Here is a 19,987-nt window from a genome sequence, read left to right as displayed (position 1 = left end):
TCACAAGAAATAGTTTATTCTCAAGGGCCACATCCAGGTGCATTTAGTCTCTTTTTCAGTGTCTTGGAACAGAGAGCTCCATTTGTTCTCCTGGGAGTTCTCACAGCCTAACAGTGTCCACATCATGGTAGGCACATTTTTTTTTTCTCAACTGCTTAGATTTGTGGCCCTCAGGCATTCTGGCAAAAGAGGCCACTTTGCCTTAGACAAATCAGTGTCACAGTCCCTTTGATTTCGCAATAGGACCCACCACAAATACGTTAAGATCCACCGGTCCTGGGAAAGGAACACATTCAGAGCAATCATATACAATATGCATACCACAGTCAATACTTCCTGAAGTCTCATACAAGCACAGCTCAGTTCTTACATACTCCAAGGATGCCTTCGGAAAGGTTGAGGGTGGGAAAAGATTTCTAGTGCCACCAGCTACACAGCCTACAACTGCCAATCCTCCTTCTCAAGAGGCATCCAGGAAAACAGGTACAACCTGCAGGCCAGATCAGTTTGTCCAACAAGGCAGCATCTGCTGCACTGTGCTGTCATTCTCAGGGACTACAAAGCCCTTCCATATCTCAAAAACGTCACTTAATTGTGTACAAGGAAAGAGACTGTAGGGAAGATCACAATCAGGAGCAAGACACTCTTACATGCTTATCTAGTCTCCATATGAACCCTGTTACAGCCAACAATACGACAGTTAAATCAGCCTGTTTATTATGGAAACAGTGGTAACCTCCTGATTAAAAGGCATTACTTGTCCTGTAACCACGTACCCCATCACCACTCCCTTAGCCATACACTACCATCACAAATGTTTGTGTTGGAATGAATCAAAGAATTGATCCAACTGAGAAACAGCCCGGTGTTTTGGTCCGTAAGGTGTCTGAGGGATTTTGGTGGTGGCGGTGTTGTCTTGGGAAGAGGCAGAGGGAACAGGATGTGAGAGGTAAAAAGGGGTGCATAAGGATAAAGGTAGATCAGCTCCCTGATCCAGCTACAAAGTTGTAACTTGATAAGCTTTTTCTTTTCCTCCTTTCCCCCTCTTCAGCAGCCACACAGACTTAAGCTACGTCTAACTCTATTTCCTCAGCTATCTGCCTTTATCTTACTTGCATAGTACTGGCACAAGAGCACCCTGCACAGCAAGCCATCTACAACCAGCCTTTTTTGCTAAGTTATTTATCAAATCAGATCAGTTCACTGCATGGGTCCAGAAATGCTTGTGGTGGCACAATACAATGGACACAAGCCCCTGAATGAGCACAGGAATACACGCAAAATTGCACTGAAGCCATTTGAACAGTACTCTTATCAATAGCACACCTCTTTGAGAAGAGGTTGAATGAATGCTGAAACAATACAAGCTTCTGGGGGAAGCAAAGTAGCTTCCTGCAACCAGGTGTTAGTACAATTGACCATGCTACTCCTCCATTCCAATTTGCACTGCGCAGTCAGGGAAACTGATCGTATACCTGTTCCAGGAAAGGAAAAGGTCAACATGAGAATGGGAACAGCAGCCAGGAAAGGTGCAGGACTGTTTCTCTTGATAGCCATGCCAATTTAAGATGCTTAAAACTACATCTTATGCAAAAGTTGCTTTCTAAAGATGTAGCTGCGTGATCAGCCTTTGTCAATCAAAGGATGCACAGCAGCTGAAAGCTCATTACCTGCTTGGTTGCATACTCAAGCCACTCTAGTTGATCTGCTCCACAAATTACATAGCCACCGGCAAGTCAGAACACTTCATAGATTTGACTGAACACCCACTTGAGCAAATATAGAAAGATTAACTTCCAATCAGATGCAGGTACACCCTCCTGCAGCCGTAACATAGGAGAGAGTTATAATGCAGAGTCAGGACAGGAAGAGGGCAGCACCTCCGTTTTAGGAGCAGGCCACAAAACAACTTTTAGAAATTATCAAATATTAAGCGGACAATACTACTATTTGTGGTGATATTTGAAAAATCTTACATCCAGACAAGGACACGCCATCAAGCTAAATACAATATAATAGAATAGTTCCAGATGGAAAGGACCCACAATGACCATGCAGTCCACATGCAATCATTTTCTTATTCTGCCTGTAATCAAATCCTGTTTTGAAATATATTTTAGGTCTCAGACTTCAGAGAAAAAGAAAACAAAAAACCAAGGGCAGAATCCAGGGCATCTGGTTGGCAGAATGACCAGTACGAGCCACTGCTAACCACCACAGCTTGTAACAACAAGCATGTTCTATCTAGTTCAAAACCAAAGTCAACAAGAGAAAACACACTTTCTTCTTCACTCTGACCATCCTCCCATACCACAATAGCTTAAGATGCTAATGTCTCGAAAGAGATGAAGGGGATTAAAAAAAGGGTAAAGGGGAAGTCAGACATACACTATCCTAAGAAGCTCTGGCAAGAGGGAAAGAAAGTACCAAGGAGAGCAGGGTTAGTTGCAAGAAGAGGCGAGTAGATTTGGGTGAAGCCTGAAAGAAGGAAAAGGGCAGCAATGCTCAAGAAAAACGGAAGAGAGAGAGGGAGGGGAATTTGGGACATCTGGCTGTGCAATGAAGTTAAAGTCCAGAAAAGAATGCATCCCCAATTTGCTTTATGAACAGTCATCTCTCTTCATCCTTCCCCTATTATTTTCCATAGTTCAGAAGCTGAACTATACAAGGACATCTAACAAGTTACACACACAAAAAAATCCTTCCTTTAGAAAGAACTGCCAAAAAAAACCCCAAATCTCATTTTTCAGTGAAAACAGAGCCACTACTGCCCTCACTTGGTAGCCATTTTGAGAAATATTTCTCTCTCCACAAGAACTGTACCAACAAATCCATGAAGATGCTCATCAGATTAAAGCTATCCTTAAATACCCAGGTGGGAGCAGGAAAAAAAAACCAACTCCATGATGTAACTAACTAAGTAGCAAGGTTAAAAAAAGTGAAAAAGATTTTGCAACGTATTTTTCTGAGCTTTAACTACATATGAAGTCAGAGCAGTTGGCAACAGAAAAGAGTTTGGAAGTTTGGATTCCCTTTCCACATATTTCCACAGCTTAAAGTATTTGAATTTCTTCTCAGTTTAACTATAAGTTTCCTGGATTTAGCACTTGTGTTTTGAAAATCGTGACAACAGCCCTATATATTTTGTTCTTAATTATGACTATCATCTCCACTTTAACGATAATTTATTGGCAGTGTACTGAAAACATTTGTTGATCATATACTTTCAGCTAGATCCTGGAAGATACTGAGCACAAGCAGCAAGCTATTTCACAAAGTCATGGCTCCCACAATACTTTGAAATACAGGGCAATTAAGTTCACCATGCCTATCAGCTTCTTATTGTTTTTAATTATGCACATAATCAGAAATATGAGGATATAAACCCCTGGCAGATGTAGACAATACTTCCAAGCAACAGTATTTCTTTACTTTGCAAATGCTTTCATTAGCTTTCTTCTACAGAGACCATCCTTAATTATTAAGTGGTCTAAGCTCCATGCCCATAGAATTTACATTTCCATGGCAACTGATTATTCAGAAGGGTTTCAATGTGCTCTACACCTCTCAGTACATAAACCTTTTCTTCTACTGGGATGCTGTCATCTTAAGGGATATCACAGGCCTGTTCAGCAATGCATCAAAAAAATACAAAACATTAAATTATTCAAATCTACTATCAAAAAGCCCCAAGCTTTAAACAACAGAATTGAGTCCCAGCTTTATATATCCTCCAAGACCTGGTTAGACAGTCTTACTAGCCTCATGCTAAGTTCAAGTCTGCAAAAGGAAAATCCAAGTTATTTCTAGAGCCTCTATCAATAGCCTCTGGATGTCAGAATGGTGACAGATCCAAGTACAATGCTCGCAATAGCCCACACCCCTTACGCTTGTTTTTCACACTTGCTTGGGATGGAAGAGCGTTACTACCACTGAAATACCAGTTACAATTACCTTCAGTACTATATAGTTCTACAGCTTTTCATACTGTATTTCACTGTATCTTTCTTCCACAGTAGTAACAAGGCCACTCATCCAGCATACTACTTCTCCCCAGGAAAGAGAAGAGACCTGCATGCTACAGAATGCCTTTCTTCAACAAAAATTTACAGGCTATTTTGAGAGACACCTAAGGTCATAGGAACAAGCCTTACAGTAAGAGTGGAAAGTAGGAAAACTTAAACGCTTGTAAAATACTCTGACCTCAGGTTAACACCTAGGAAAAAAAAAATCTTACAGTCTTCTAGATGATTATTTCATTTTGGGAGCCCCTTCTTTCCTGATTCCGGGCCACTTACCATAATAGAATAAATAAAGGCCAAGATCCTAAAAGCAATTTAGGAACTATATGGTAAGGTGGCACAGAAAATAAAGGGTGAGCCTGTTGTTTTCTCCCTAACACAATTTACCACAAGCATATGCTGCAACATTCTGCACGAGATATTTTCCCAAGCGCTAAAGGCTTCATGCCCAGGTATCTCATATTGCTATAATCCAGCCAAAGAGTGATGAAGGCACAAATAACTGAGGCCAGGTCATCATCTGCCAGGATAGGACTGTTTCCTAGCCAAAGCATTACTTGTGGATGCTGCTATGTGGGAACCTGCAATCAGCCAGGAATCCAAGAGTACTCCTAAACTGGGGGCTGGACTGTCCACACGCAGAGGTGCATCTTCAGCCAAAGGAGACTATTTTATCAAGTGAAACTCTTCAAAACACCATTTCCTGCTCACTAACGCCACCTCTTCCTTGCTCGGCTTCAAACAACTCTTGTTTTCCCCCACTGTGATCTGATCCTGTCCAAGTTCTAGACTACTCCATAGGCCTTGCAATGCAGAGACCCAACACACTTAGCACTGCCACATATCGCTGGTAGTTAAGTTTGTGTGGTCTGAATGGTTAAACAATTGGATCCACATTGCTTTGAATTCTTCCAAAGAATTTTTCTATAGGACTTATCAAGTAGAAAAAAAATATCTAGTAACAGGTGAAATTTTCCACCTCAGAAAAGGTTTCCTACTCTTCGGTGCATTCTTCTCACCACAACTCACCTAAACCAAGCAGTTCTTGTTACCAATGTGAAATATCATAGAGGTAACCAAGAAAGGAACGGATGTCTGTTCTGTATCCACCATTAGAAGGTTATCAACTATGTTTTGGTCTAAATTCAGATTTGCTTTCTCCGTTAACACAGGTTCTAACCACAAGTTTTCAAACTTGGATTTCTCCTGTGTTGACTGAATTCTCTGTCACCTGCCAATGGAATTGAGAGGTGGAGGGGAGGCAGGCAGAAGGTGCAGAAGGAATGGTCCCCTAACACACTATTAACCTGGGTCACCTCTGTGATATGTATTACACAGGGATAATAGAGCTCATAGCAGCAAGGACATAGGAAGCACCTTCCCCTGTCTTCATGTTACATACTGCTTGGATCTTCACTTTCATTCACTTGTTTCCCTGGCCTTACTGTACTCCCATTCTCTCAAAGATCGTCCCCTTCTAATGAATCTTGTCCTTTTAAAATCTGAGGAAAGAGATAAATTAAGGAAATCAAGGACACCTACTAACACGATTAGATTCCAAATCTAATCACGATCAAATAGATTAGATTCCAAAAGCATCTAAACAGAAGTATTTCAGGAAAGCTTCTACCCCAAAAATACAGTTGGAAATAGGAAAGGTTAAACCAAGGTTGACTGTGCTCTGTTCAGTTTCCACACAAAACTGCTGCCAGCAACGCAGCCTCCCAGGCAGAAGTAGCAGCAATCATATTGTGAACAGCCCTTGGCAGCCTTCCTCCCGTTCACTGCAGCTCCTCCTTCCTCTGCAGGACAGAGGAGATGCCCTTCATTCTGAATTCAAAACTTAGAATAGAGAAATTACACTCATACATTCAACTGTTCCAACACATCTGCCCATACCTTAGCTGGTCACAGCCAAGTCACGCGGACACAGCAGCTCGGACAAAGGCAACAACCAGTTCCCTTTACCAGGAACTACACGCCACTACAGAGCTCACCTTCAACAACAGCACATTTGCCTTCCCTCCATACTTTCTCTTGGATCAGACAGGGGCAAAGAGCATTCAAAAGCAATCAGTAGAGTGGCAGTAGCAGCAGCAGGAACAGAAAGTCAAGGGAGAAAACCTTAATAATCCCTTCAGACTCCAGAAGTACTCTCAGCCTCTAGACTAACAGTATATCACCTAGAGGCATCCAAGCTCTCTGCCTCCCTGTCATGCTTCAGACCTCCCCTCTTAAAAAATCACCTTTGACATTCCGATACAACAGATTACTGCCCTCCCTCCCCATCTTGTAACAGTTCACTATAAGCCTAATAGGCAAGCTTAAGCTTCACCTTCAATAGGCCACCTACTCCACAAGTGACGTGCAGCACTTTTCCCTGTTGACCTAACAATCTACAAAACACATCACAGAGCCCACACTTATCTCTAGAAATCCCCAAATCCACCACACCATGCCAAACATTGATCTGCCCTTAACACACGTTCCCCACACTGCCTTAACTCAAACAACTCACCCTTTTACTGCCACACATTCAAACAGAACACTACTCAAGAGGTTGTACACCACTTATCCCCAGCATTATTTCAGGAAACGAATTGACCACAAGGTAAAGTTTGTCATATGCAAGACATTTTGGAGATATGTAAACTGGATCATTAAATATTTACATAAGATGTTACATGGTTTTGCATGAAACTTGGTAGCTCTGGTATGCTTATTTGAGACATCTAGCCAGGGCCTGGGAAAGGAGGAAGAGAAAAGACCCTGGAGTGGGAAAAAGGAAAGAATAGTTAATCCTTTTTCTCTCAAACAAGTACTACAGAAAAAGCACACATTATGATAGTCTTTTCCATGACTGCACACAGAGCTCCTGCTTAAATGTCCTAGAAATAACTAGTGTAGTGTTTCTATAAGCACGTTCCTCACATTTTAAGCTTGGAGTCACTTTCTCAGTCCCTCATCCCTCTTCCCTCCCCTCCACACATGTTAGGCTTTGGCTTCACTGACAGTCTATTAGCTGCCGATTTGTTTATGAAACTAAGGCCACAGAGAGAGTTGTTTGCACCACTCAATTCTCTTTCTGGTTCCCATGAACTACTGTTAAAATCAGGATGAAAATACACAAGATGCCCTAAGGGAATTGTTCTATGGACTAGAACTGGTAGAGGAGAACTACAGATACTTCCACTTTAACATTATCAAGGTCAGGACTCCAAAATACCACCTGCGACCCAGTTCCCTTGCAGTACAGGACAGAAAACAGAAGTCTTGAAACCATCACAATCCCACTATCTCCAACATGAGTATTTTCCACAGCATCCACCTGGTATGTCAGTTAGCAACTGAGCATGAATAGGAGCCAAAGCTTGTAAGTGATTTACTAAACATAAAAAAAAGTTTTGGTGATATCTCTTATGATGGCAGTTTCTCTAACCAAAGCTGGATAAAATTATTCAAACAGTTCTATGTTAAAGAACAAGATCCAGGAGCAGTTTTACCAGATGTCTCCAGCAACAGGAAAAAAAATATTTTCCTTTTTTATCTTCTCATCACAGATTTGTAAATTTTCAGCTTATGCACTGCCATTAACAGTGCTTTGAACCTGCGATGCGTAAGAAAAGACCATGAAGGTGATCAAACACTAGCACATGCTGCCCATAGAAGTTGTAAAGTCTCCTTCCGGGAGATACTCAAAAGCAGTCTGGACACAGTCCCAGGCAACTAGCTCTGGCCCTGCTTGAGCGGGGGGGCCAGACTGGGTGACCTCCAGAGGTCCCTTCCAATCCCAGCCACTCTGCGATTCAGTGAACCTCTTCTGTTCTGTTTCTCACAGTACAGACTGTCACCAAGAGTTGCCCAGCCTCCCTGATTCTTTAGGACACCAATCATGTCTGCTATGTAGTGTCATGTAGTTATACCCAGAGACCCACTGTGCCTGGGCAGACCACCCTCTGCTACCCAAACAGATTCAGAGGACAGGGACAGGGCTGGGGGGGCGGGCTGTGGGCGTGTAGTTTGAAGTACATGGAAGATAGGGAGGGGGGAATCTATAGAAGATATCAAAAATGATTTTGCTAGTTAGTCTTTAGCTACCTTTCCTTCAGGATTTCCTAAAACATGCCCTCAAGAAGACAGGTTGCTGAAGGCAGCAAGACACTTTTTACTGGACAACAGTGACGTGCTATGTCAATATTGTAACTACACCCCTACAAGGTATACAAATAGTGCTCAAGGGGCCATTTTTCCCACTCCTTTTTTTTAACAACTCTTTCAACCAAAAGAGGAGATTTGATGATGCTCAACAGAAGTAGGTTATTCAAAATGAAACCCCTGTCCAAGGGCCCTAAGGGCCACTCCTACACCACAGACAAGTGTCTAGCTACCTGACACAGGAACAAGATTTAATACAGGGCATCAAGGGGCCTGACACATATAGTAAAAAATATTTTTAAATGCTTATATTACATATATATGAAAATACATATAGTAGGCTTCCTTGCAACCCTCAAACAGTAGCAGGCTGAAGCCAAATGATCCCATTTTACAGAAGACAATTCAAAGGAAAAACCACATTGTCTAAAAATCAGGTGTCTTTATAGGCAGCAAATGTCTATTAAAAGACATATATGGATAAACAGAGAGATCTGTCCCCTCAGTGACTCTGATCCTGCTTATCTTAATTAAGAAGCATGAAAGCAGCAGAAAGTCTCCCGGCTCGCTACACTACCCACTCGCCAAAAGTCCATTAGTGAAAAAGACAGTGAAGAATACTGCTCCGCAGCTTCTGCCGAGGCGATTCCCACCGGAGCGGCCGCAGCCGGAGCCCAGTGTCGGTGCAGACGCCAGTCACGCTCCCACTGAAGCGGAGGCTGGCCAGGCAGGGGGACAGGGCAGCTGCGGCCCAGCCGGCTCTGGCCTAAGCGCAGCCTGTGAGGTAATGTGAATTCCTTGGCTCCAAGCGAGCACCTGAATTCTTTGGAAACCACAGGAATCCAGCAGAGAAAAGGTAAATATCCCAGCGGAGCCAGGGCTAATTAGGAGGCCAGGCTTACAGAAGGAGGGGTCGATGTGAGGTGAGGGGGTGAGCTCAGGCAGCCCCGCCATTGTGGCATCTCCCCTGTCCCTCTGGAAAGCCTCCCCCAGCGGTGGGTCACTGGGGCCTTGGCAAGAACATTTGCATTTCAGCTCAGTTTTGCCTTTTTTTCTTTTTTTTTTTAAATCCATTTTTCAAATTCAGTGTAAACCTGACCATGAAACCTGCTGGGCTAGGCCCCTTCTGTTCAGGCTCAGAAATAAGGCTGCCTAAACACCCAGGTTTAGTAGACTATAGAGAATTCTCCCCAAAACAAGGAGCCATTTCATTATGAATTCCCCACAGTGTGTGTCAAGTCTCCATTACGTACGCAGGCACCAAACAAGATAGATCCACTAGGCTCCTTTCGGTCCTACAAGGAGGGACACAGGAAGGAAAATTTGGAAAAAAAAGAGAAGCATCTCAAGCTGTCAGAACGGGGAAGGCTCAACAACAGCAGAGGCTGTCCCTGGCCCCATTTCCTCTTCAGCAGTACTTCAGACACAAGTCAAGCTTGTTACTCTCTCCTTGCATGGATGCCCTTGCAAAAACCAGCATAATCCACCAATTCAACAGTTGGCTGTAACAGCAGCCATGGGACCTCCACGTAACTGGGCTTGGTGAGTCACTTTCAAAAACATTGCAAAGTCTGTTAATAAACTACGGGTTTAATTACAACGTACCTTTTATTCATAATAGGATATAAAAGGCATGTCAATATAGTCCATCACATATTTTGCAAGTCTCAGATAAAACTACGTAGATTTTTAACATATGATCAGATGACTGAGTTACACACTTTAAGCAAACCTGGACCAAGCTTGCCAAGACCATCTCATTCTCCAAAACTTTACCTTCGATGCAAAGGTCCCAGCTACAGTTCTCCGAGCTGTAAATCACAAATAGCCAATCTAGACAGTAACTTCCCTCTCCAGCACCAACTTACTTAATATCTGCCAATTTAACAGATGTACAGCAGCATGCTTTGTCTACTTTTTTTTTTAAGAGTATGTACTAGAAAAGTGTTTGACAACACATTTTTCAATGCAACAGACAAGGATCTTCAGTCACCCAGTGCTGCTTTATGCCTTAAGCACAGCTTCAGTCTTGTTTCAAGCCTCAAGAGAGAGGAAAAACCCTGCTCCACTCCCTCCAAACAGATCACTGAATATGCCCAAATGAATCTATTAGCAGCATTCCTTCTAGAGGTGGACCAGGCCCAAAATATGCAACAGAAGGTTTTACGGTCTGAGGGAGGCGAGACCAGAAAAGTACTGTTGTAAGATGAAAATATAGAGCACATTCACTGATACCTTTCTTGTTAACTCTCAAGAAGTCTGACACCTGGCTCTGCTGACCTAAGGCTCTGTCCCTACTAAATTCAGCTTATTCCATGGGGACTAGGGTGGAAATAGCTACAAAATGAACCTACTCAACATCAGCACTTCTTAAGTTGTACTCAATACACTTTTAGGGGGTAAGCAAAAAAAAAAAGCTTTGATGTCAGTTATGTGCCTTAAAAATTGCATTAGAAGAATGAAAAAAAAACACCCAAAAAAAGCCCCCAACTTTGGCCAGGGCAGCACAAATCAAGCAACAACAGGTAAAGGCTTTACTTGTTTTGTGGGGTATTTAGTTTTGGTTGAGTGGGTTTTTTTGGTTTTGGTTTTGGTTTTTTTACACACATCTCTGGGTACATACCCTTTACATCTTCCTCAAAGGAAACTTTTTCTTCACTCTTCCACATAGAAAGCAAAACACAGGTTGCACATGCTGGATCCATAATCCCTTTCTTCTCCTCAGCACTGAAGCTTCAAATTCTACTCTAGATCATGTCATGGCAAGTCTAGCTGTGCCAAGAGAAACCAGGCCTAAGGAAGTATCTAGTCAAACATCACAAATGTGTGTTATACCAGATCTGTTCCTTTTAAAGTTGATTACATCTTATGGTTTCCTGAAAGCACTCCTTTCCTGGTAGAGGTCACCAACTTCACTGAACAACCAGCTTTCTCTTCTACTTGGAATATGCAAAGCATAATACTGGAAAGGAACATTACCTTTCAGACAGACTAAGAAAAAGGGAAAAAAGAAAATTAAGAGAACATGAAAGAGGTCACCCTGACCACAGTTCAAAGATTACCTACCTTCAGAAAGCAAACTCAAAACATGGAAGTCACCATAGTGCACCACAAGCAATAGCGAAGGTCCCGAAAACAGATTCTTTTGTTCTGCTCGTGGGTTTCCTCTTAGACTGCTTCAATATCACCTTTGATTCCAGGTCCTGATCTTACCTCCCAGTCTCTGCTACAAATTGCTTCCACTCTTAAGCAGTGTGGGGTTTTTTTTCTTAAATGAAGAGTAAAAGATCTTCTACTCCCAAAGGTTAAAGCATTTCCCTCTCCCTGCACAGCTGAAGTTTTGTCCCAGCTTTAAACCAAAGCATTACACTGTGTGAGGCAATAAAAGGGTCTCTTCCAGCACTTAACTCACACTATTTAAATGGATGGCAAAAAAGCTAAATACGAAGCCAGAATCCAGTAGCTCCAGGTTCCTTACCTCTCTCAGACTGAAGCTGCAAATCCACGGTATGGGAAAAATCCAAATCGCCAACGCTAAAGACCACTAGTGCCATCTGGAGGCCATACAGAACAGCCCACCGAAAGTTTCCTGTCAACCTCTGCTCACGCTGGAGTGTTGTCACAGAATGGTCGAGGTTGGAAGGCACCTCTGGAGATCTTGTCAACCCCTTGCTCAAGCAGATTCACCTACAGCAGACTGCACAGTGTCGCATCCAAGCAGGTTTTGAACGTCTCCAGGGAAGAAGACTCGACGATCTCTCTGGGCAGCCTGTTCCTGGGCTCTGTCACCCTCAGAGTACAGGAGGTTCTCCCCATATTCAGAAGGAACTTCCCGAGTTGCACTTTGTGCCCGTTGCCCCTTGTCGCTGGGCACCACTGAAAAGAGCCTGGCCCCATCCTCTTGGCGCTCAACCTTAAAGATACTTGTATTCATTGATAAGATCCCCTCTCAGTCTTCTCTTCTCCAGGCTAAACAGACCCAGCTCTCTCAGTCTTTCCTCAAAAGGGAGATATTTCAGTCCCCTCATCATCTTTGTAGCCCTCCATTGGACCCCCTCCCAGCAGTTCCCTGTGTCTCTCGAACTGGGGAGCCCAGCACTGGACACAGCACTCCAGATGCACCTCCCCAGGGCAGAGCAGAGGGGCAGGATCACCTCCCTCAACCTGCTGGCCACGGTCCTCCTAATGCCCCCAGGGTCCCACTGGCCTTCTTGGCCACCAGGGCACACTGCTGGCTCGTGGGCAACTTGCTGCCCACCAGAGCTCCCAGGTCCTTCTCCGCAGAGCTGCCCCCCAGCAGGTCCCCCCCAGCCCGTACTGGTGCACGGGGCTGTCCCTCCCCAGGGGCAGGACCCTGCACTGGCCTCTGCTGAACTCCATCAGGTCCCTCTCTGCCCAGCTCTCCAGCCTGCCCAGGTCTCGCTGAATGGCAGCGCAGCCTCTGGGGTACCAGCCGCTCCTCCCAGTTCTGTATCATCAGCAAAGTGGCTGAGGGCACCCTCTGCCCCTTCATCCAGGCCACTGGTGAGTGAGTTGAATGAGACTGGACCCAGTACAGACTCCTGGGGATCACTGCCAGTTAGATGCCTCCAGCTAGACTGCGCTGCTGACCCTCTGAGAAGGGTCGCCCTCTGAGCTCTGCTATTCAGTCACTTTGCAATCCACCTCACTGTCCATCCACACTTCCTGTGCTTGCACCTGAAGGAATAACCCTGTTCAACAGTACGGGCTGGGTGGATAGAAAGCAGCTCCGCACAACAGGTAAGCAGTCCTGGTGGACAAGTTGAACACAAATTAGCAGTTTGCTTTTGCCACCATGAAGACTAACCATGTGCCACGCTGTATCAGCAAGAGTGTAGCCAGTAGGTTGAGGGAAGTGAACAGTACCTCTTATTTGTGAGTGCTTGGCAAACACTGGACACACATCTAGAACATCGTGTCCACTATGAACCCTCCCTGTACAAGCATCGACTAATAGGTGCAAGTCCAGCAGAGAGCTATTAAAATGGGCTGAAAAACACAGTGTGCAGTGAGAAGCTGGGTAGGAAACAATTGTTTTGCTAAGAATAGATCTGAACTGCTGTGTTCAACTCCTTAATGCATGGCTATAAAGACAGAGCCAGACTTTTTTCAAAGGCAAACAGCAGAAAGACAAGGGGCAAGTCTAACTACAGCCAGAGAAATTCTCATTAGATATAAGAAATACACACATTCACAGTAAGAGTGGTCTAATGTTGGAACAGGTTGTCAGGAAAGACTATGGAATCTCCATTCCTGGAAGACATTCAAAACTTTACAGTATAAGGCCATAAAGCACCTGCCCAAACTTTTAAGAAAGTCTTGAGAAGAAGGTTAGACTAAAAACCTCCAGACTTCCCTTCCCACTTAAATAATTAGATGAGTCTGTCTTAAGGGATTCACTAGAACTGTCTGACCAGTGTGTTTCAGTCAAAAGAATACACCTATTTCCTTCCTCATTTCCTTCCCTAGACCTAGAATTGTTAAAAGAAAAAGAAAGTATGCACTTCCGCACATACACTTTCCCCTCCAAGCAAAACATGTTACTGTACAGCCAGAGAAAAACGCTGTCTATCATGGAAATAGCACACGTGCCCCCAGAGTAGAACACTTTTCTCTTACACAGCTAGATATTTCTAGAAGTAAACTCTTTTGTTAAAGAGGATCAGCAGAACCACCCTTAAGAAATTAATGATGGTGCAAATCCTATTTTGGAGGCCTGCTGTGCACTGCCCATTTTCAGAACATCCTAGCAATCTCCTCATGTATTCACAATCGATGATCTTGTTTTCCCTCTTCACTTTCCAATAACATGCAATATTAGCAACTAATAATTTTATTGCCAATTTCCAAGAGAAAGTCTTGCATGCCAGGCATGCTTAACACTCCTTTTCTAAAGTGAATATAGTTGTTTTCCACTGATCAAGATGAGCTACCTTCTCCTGCCCTGTTTTAGGGAAACAGTTTGTTCACATTACCTTTGCAGATGGAGGCACACCACAACACACCTGAAAGGGATCTGTTAAACAATTTAAAGGATAATTTTTCTTGTATTAATGTATCTTTTTGGATTCATTATCTGCTCTTGATAAAGATAAGTTGGATTCAGTATCTGTATAATGCAAAGCTGTGCAGGCTTGAACCCCAGAGATACTCTTTCTGGGTGTGTCAGATGGGCTTCTAAGACATATTCAGCATTGTCTAAAACTGTTGCAGAAAACAGCCCTATGGTGCAGTCTTCTCAAACACCACTACAGTTAAGTTTCTGATCTGTTGGAAATTCAGTGATTATTTTAAATGTATTAGTTACTATAGAAAGGTATTTAGCTGAACTTCTGTGATGAAGAGAAACAGGTATTTTTAGTAGACAAGTGTTCCTCCTGGGAATCTTAAGTATCTTTCAAGACTCACGTGCAAAAGAAAACTGACACCTTGCAGGGTAAGAACAGTGAACTAGTCTAAACCCACTTGATACTGTGGAAAATAAAAATACTGACCTGAAATTTAGAAGAGCAGCTGAAAGTATTAACATAAAGGCCAACACACCCAACAACAGGTCTCCCAACTGCTTTTGTCTTGCGGATTAAACAGTAATTTAGTAAGTCTAGGTTCCCTTCTCCTTGGGAGGATGGAAAAGGGGCACAAAGGCACCAGAAGTCCAAAGAGATTTCAAGAACATGAACTTGAGAATGAACACACCAATGATGGCATGTGGTCATTGAAGCCTTAAGAGTTGAAAACTTGCTTTATTTATTACATATGTAATAAAGTGCCTCACTAAAGATCTTATAATCTATATAATGAAAACTGATGGGACACAGCACGATGAAGTATCATATATTTCAACTGCAGAACTCCCTAACTGGCACTTCCCTCATTTGTCATTGTGTCAGGAGGCAAGCCAAGACATCTTTGGTTCACCAAGTGCAGTACACTGAGAAATAAGAAACCTCCCCTACCTGGCCAATCCTTCCTCGTAGAGATAGATGACAAGTGGATCATAGGATGTAACCAGAACATAGAGGCGCACATCGAATTTGAAATCTGGAATACAGTTGTCATGAGTCAGTGACTGCAAATATCTTTCAGACATCATATCCAGTTGAGGAATTACAGCAGACCCTGAGAGCAATAAACTGTTATCTGCTGCTGATGTAGGTGCTTGAAGCTTTCATAGTTGAAAAGCTTCCAGATTTTAAGGAATTCTCTAGTTACATTTTTCAGGTACTAGAAGATGATAGACCACTCCATCATTCGACTAAATTCCTGCAAAGGTTGCAGAGATCCTCAGGTCTGGGGTTGGGGGAAGAGAAAAGCAATTCCTAAGCACACTCACCATCTATGAGCAGGGGGTTGCTGATGTAACGAGAAACCAGGATGTTGTCTTCCAGGACAATCTGGTTTGGCTACAGAAAAACAGAGAATCCAAGAGTGAAAAAATAGGAGGCTTAAAGAATAAGAAGAATGCTAGATCAAACCCACCATTTCTTCCAGCCTTTCCCTCCTAAAGCAACTCTGTAGCAACAACTATGTCTGGGGAGGGAAGAAACAAACACAAAATTAAAAAACACTGTCAGTCACAACATATTTAAGGTAATTATACCCTAACCAGAAGCCTGGGAATTATTACATTACCAAAAAACCTGCCCATTGAATCTTCCAGTTAAGTGCTCCTTAGAGTAGAATACAGACTTAACAGCCACATGGCAATGATGTAAGAAAATAGGCAGGAAAAAACCACATCTAAAGAAGTGACTGACATTCTGTTTACTTCTCAAATTTTTAACCAAAACACATGGAGTAGGGGTTTAGAAGACACTGAAAGGAGTCTGTAAGTATCATTGGTGAGGAAGTCACAAGTGAAGAAAATGACTCCTTAACTTGTGATCTTTATAGCTAGATCCTGGGCTGGTAGCCAACTTTTTTGCCTACACTGAGTAAGTACCACACCTTCTACTGAGGTTCAGTTCACAGCAGTGGTTACTGTACCAGGAAGACGCTATCCTTGTAGGTCAGAACAAAAAGCTCTATCTGTGACAAAGCAGCTCTATCTATGACAAATACACATCACAAAGTCATGGGATCTGTTGAAAAAGCCTTTACTTTTTGCTGCATGCAAGCCTCTCTCTTGTAACCAGTTCTAACTACTCATACAAACAGTTTCTTGCAAAACATTTTCTTGCCTTCAGTTTGAAAAAGAGCCAAGAGAACCAGTCATCCTGCCTTTATTTAATTTTGCATGTATTCAGCCACATCACCAGCATTGTGAGCAGGAAGCCTAGGCATATAAAGTGCATATATGCAATGTGAGGGAGCAACCTCAACGTCCCTCAGCACATCACACGAAAGCGACAGCCTGTTTTATTATGGATCAAAGAAATTCAAAGGTTTGCCATTTTGTTGCGGGTTTTGTTGTTGTTTTTAAACACTTCTGTAATGAGATTCTAGAAGACACTCCCTTAATGGCATCACACTGAAGGAAAGTGAAGTCTTTGGGCCAAACTAGCTAAAGTGTTTCTGGAACAGATATACACAAAGGGAGATTGGTCCCAGAAGGGTCTTTTCCCCAGTTCATGGCCAACTGCCACATAAGCCTGAGCTCGTTCCTCTCTTTCAAGCAAAGAAAAAGCTGAGTGCAGCTCTGGAAATACTTACCTCATACACTTGGCGAATTTCTCCCTTATTTTATGGGAAATGATCCAAGTAGAGAACAGATGAGGCAGCATGACCCCTTCAGTGCAGGGGAGGCTAAAGGGGTTTGAGTGAGTGAAAACAAAATGACTCACCAGTCAGTTTTGCTGCTGAGAATATTTATTGGAATCTTCTCATGTGTTTGGCTCCTGCCCAGATGTATTTGTTACCTATGACAACCTAACTCCCTGCGAAGCCCAAAAAGGGCAAAAGACACTATAAGCAGCACACTGAATACAAGAATCACCCCCATTACACTTCAGTAAGGGCACACTGGCATTTAGATAACAGCTCTGTGATGGATATACATCCTAACGCATCACATAAGGTTTCATTTTCATTTTAACTGGCCTTTTCAAGGGGGAAGAGGGAGACAAGACTGTTTGAGGACTGTTTAGGTCACATGGAGAAACAACTGAAGAAAGTTCTGGGAACCTTCCCAAAGCAGGCCTACTGTCAGCCACAAGGACAGCATGAGGCAGCACAGCTTCCCAAACTGTCTCAGGGAGCACAAACGTGCTCCTAATAAGCTGACTTGAAAGCAGGTTGCAAGATAAGCACAGCATACAAAGAAATAGATTGCTTTTGGTTACACAGCATAGGCCCAAGCAGGCCTTGTTGAACTGCTCACCAACATATGGTTGAAATCCAGAGCAGGGCCAGTGCCTGGTTAATATTTTCATGCCCCTTGCCTAGAAGCTGGCATAGTTTTGCAGACAGCGTTACTGAAGAGCAGTCCTTTTGCTGAACACTTACACTGTTTATCAGGTAGACACCTCGACCCCTGGAAGAGGCAACGGGCTTCACTATCCATGGGCCTCGGTCCTTAGAATAGGTATCTGGTTAGAAGAAAACAGCAGAAGTCTGAAATATCTTCAGTTTTGCTTGTTTACAGAAGAGCAGGAATCAAGAATGCTGCCTACCATAAAGGCTTTGGAGAGCTTCACAAGGAGATCAAAGTCTACTTGTTTGATGTCCTATTTTACCCCCTGGGACTCACAGCAATTATTATGGCCCCTCCCTGAAGCCCCTCCTGCTGCTCCAATAGATCCAGTTCTCTGCCCTGTGCCTCCTTTTGGTACTTCTTAGTGCTCCCAGACATTAGTCAATGATATTGTGAAATTGATCATCAACAAAACTGTGCACACAAAAAAAGCTCAATTCTGGAGCCTTAAGCCCACATCAGTTTCTTAAGGACTTAGGTAGGCATCGAGTAAACAGCAGAGTAGAAGCTGTATATATACAGAAACAATGTGGGCTTTTTCTACTGTCCTTCCAGCTTCCTCTAATTTTGTTGTTTTAACCATTGGCACAATCAACAGGCTAGGATATTAGAAGTAATTCCCTTCCCCCCCATCCAGTTATTTTGCTTTAGGTCTGGGCATCATCAGCCCAGACTTACTGCAGAAGTCCTGGTACTCCGTTGGGAGGATAAAGGTCTGAGGTAAGATATGGAACGTCTTGAATCCATGGGCCAACTGCATACGACTGACGTTCTTGTATAGTCTGTCCTTCCGTGTCAGTTCATATGACCTGAAGTCCCAAAACAAGAGACTGTATGTATTTTTTCCCCAGATAAAAACACACCACATTACAGCAACCCTTCATCCTAGTTACTAAAGCACCTGAAGCCCTATCAGAGGTCTAAACCCTAACCTGTAACTACTCTCCAGTTTTACTGTCTCTGTACTATGGCCGTACCAATACCCATCCTCACTTGTAGCACCTATTCCAATTCCCATTACAGACCAAAGCACAGCAAACTTACAATGTTTGTAAACTTTAGCAGGTGACACATCACTATCTCTAACTAAGAACCCAAAGCCCCAAATAAAGAAAAAAAAATTGTATTTGGGCTACAGAGAAGCACTTAACTCACACACTATCTCCCCAAAACACCAAAGACTGTTTAGAATGAAGACGGCATGTAGCACAGGCCCAGTGCATTGGGACTTTACAGTATCATGTATACGCTACTTTTTTCTTTTTTTTTTTTTAAAAGCTATCTATATTCATATTTTTGCAAACCATCACAAAGATGCTTAGAAAAACATGATATCAAGGCCTTACCTAGGGAAATGATTGACTTTCTGAATATCCGTAAGGGAACGCAGCAAGTAGGGCTTCAAGTGTGATCCTGTCCACATGAGATTATAATCGCTGCTATTAGGGTGCACCTAAAAAGCAACATAAAAACCCCACACAAAAGCATGGAACTAATGAAAAGCACCACTTACCCTACAGATCATGACCTTTTGTTTATGCGACCAAAGCAATCCTAGTTTAAGACAATCTCTCCTACCTATCTCTAATATTAGGACAACTCTAGCCAGGCTCCTGTTCTAAGCTACTGCACAGTAGTACTGGGAAATAACCATGTCATATTTTTCTAAACAAACTTGCTGTTTTGTTCTTTTTATAGACTGTTTAAACCCAATTTGTAAAGTGTTTCAGATTTCTCCAGGAAACTTGTCAGACCTTAACTTGATGTTATTCAGAAGAAAATCCACCATAGACACACATCTCTCAAACTGTCATTAGCTGCCCATAGGACATTTTTTAGAGCAAGACAGGTGCTAGAAGAGAAATGTGAAGCACTACATCAAATGCTTCTGTGAGCTTGCAAAGGCTAAGAAATTAAATCCTTCAGATCTTCCCATGGGTGTGAGATGACATTTTGAAAGAGAGAAGAGAAAAAACACATGACCTAATTTCAGCATCCGTTTTTCCTTACTTTTGCAGACTTAAGGCTAAAGGGTACTCCTTTGAGAGAGCAAAATCATGACATATTTCCTGTCTGACTGGCTGAGTATGTAAGAGAAAAAACAAAACAAAACAACTTACAGGGGTCCACAGCAACTTCTTCGTTCTAACTCTGCAGAGTGAAAAAAACCCACCAAAACAAACCAACCACAAAAAAAACCAAAAAACAAAAACCATAATAATAATCATCATCCCCTCCCAGACCAGTGCATAATCAGATCTGAAGCTCATTGTACTCACCTCATGGAATCCATGGGCAGTCAGAATGCTTCGAACCAGACGGCTGTCTGTTCGCACAATCTTATAGGATAAGTGGTAGCGCTCTGTTAAGAGGGCAA

General features: G+C 42.9%; 1 protein-coding gene across 9 annotated transcripts in view; it reads right to left on the bottom strand.

Annotated features, from left to right (window-relative positions):
• TTLL5 (tubulin tyrosine ligase like 5) overlaps window positions 1-19,987 on the bottom strand; it is a 133,204-nt gene that overhangs the window by 107,882 nt on the left and 5,335 nt on the right. For all 9 annotated transcript variants that reach the window (XR_008733161.1, XR_008733162.1, XM_055716167.1 and 6 more), the window contains 6 exons: window positions 19,890-19,972; window positions 18,957-19,063; window positions 18,289-18,419; window positions 17,643-17,725; window positions 15,532-15,601; window positions 15,155-15,239 (listed from right to left, as the gene is read on the bottom strand). Coding sequence is in view for 7 of the 9 variants with exons in the window: in XM_055716167.1 (XP_055572142.1) it covers window positions 15,155-15,239; window positions 15,532-15,601; window positions 17,643-17,725; window positions 18,289-18,419; window positions 18,957-19,063; window positions 19,890-19,972 (559 nt within the window). In the remaining 2 variants the exon portion in view is untranslated. The remainder of the gene's footprint in view (window positions 1-15,154; window positions 15,240-15,531; window positions 15,602-17,642; window positions 17,726-18,288; window positions 18,420-18,956; window positions 19,064-19,889; window positions 19,973-19,987) is intronic.

This window comes from Falco cherrug, chromosome 7 (assembly GCF_023634085.1).
Source record: "Falco cherrug isolate bFalChe1 chromosome 7, bFalChe1.pri, whole genome shotgun sequence".
Lineage (NCBI taxonomy): Eukaryota > Metazoa > Chordata > Aves > Falconiformes > Falconidae > Falco > Falco cherrug.
The sequence above is the reverse complement of the archived record's forward strand: the minus strand, read 5'-3'. Positions and strand labels throughout refer to the sequence as shown.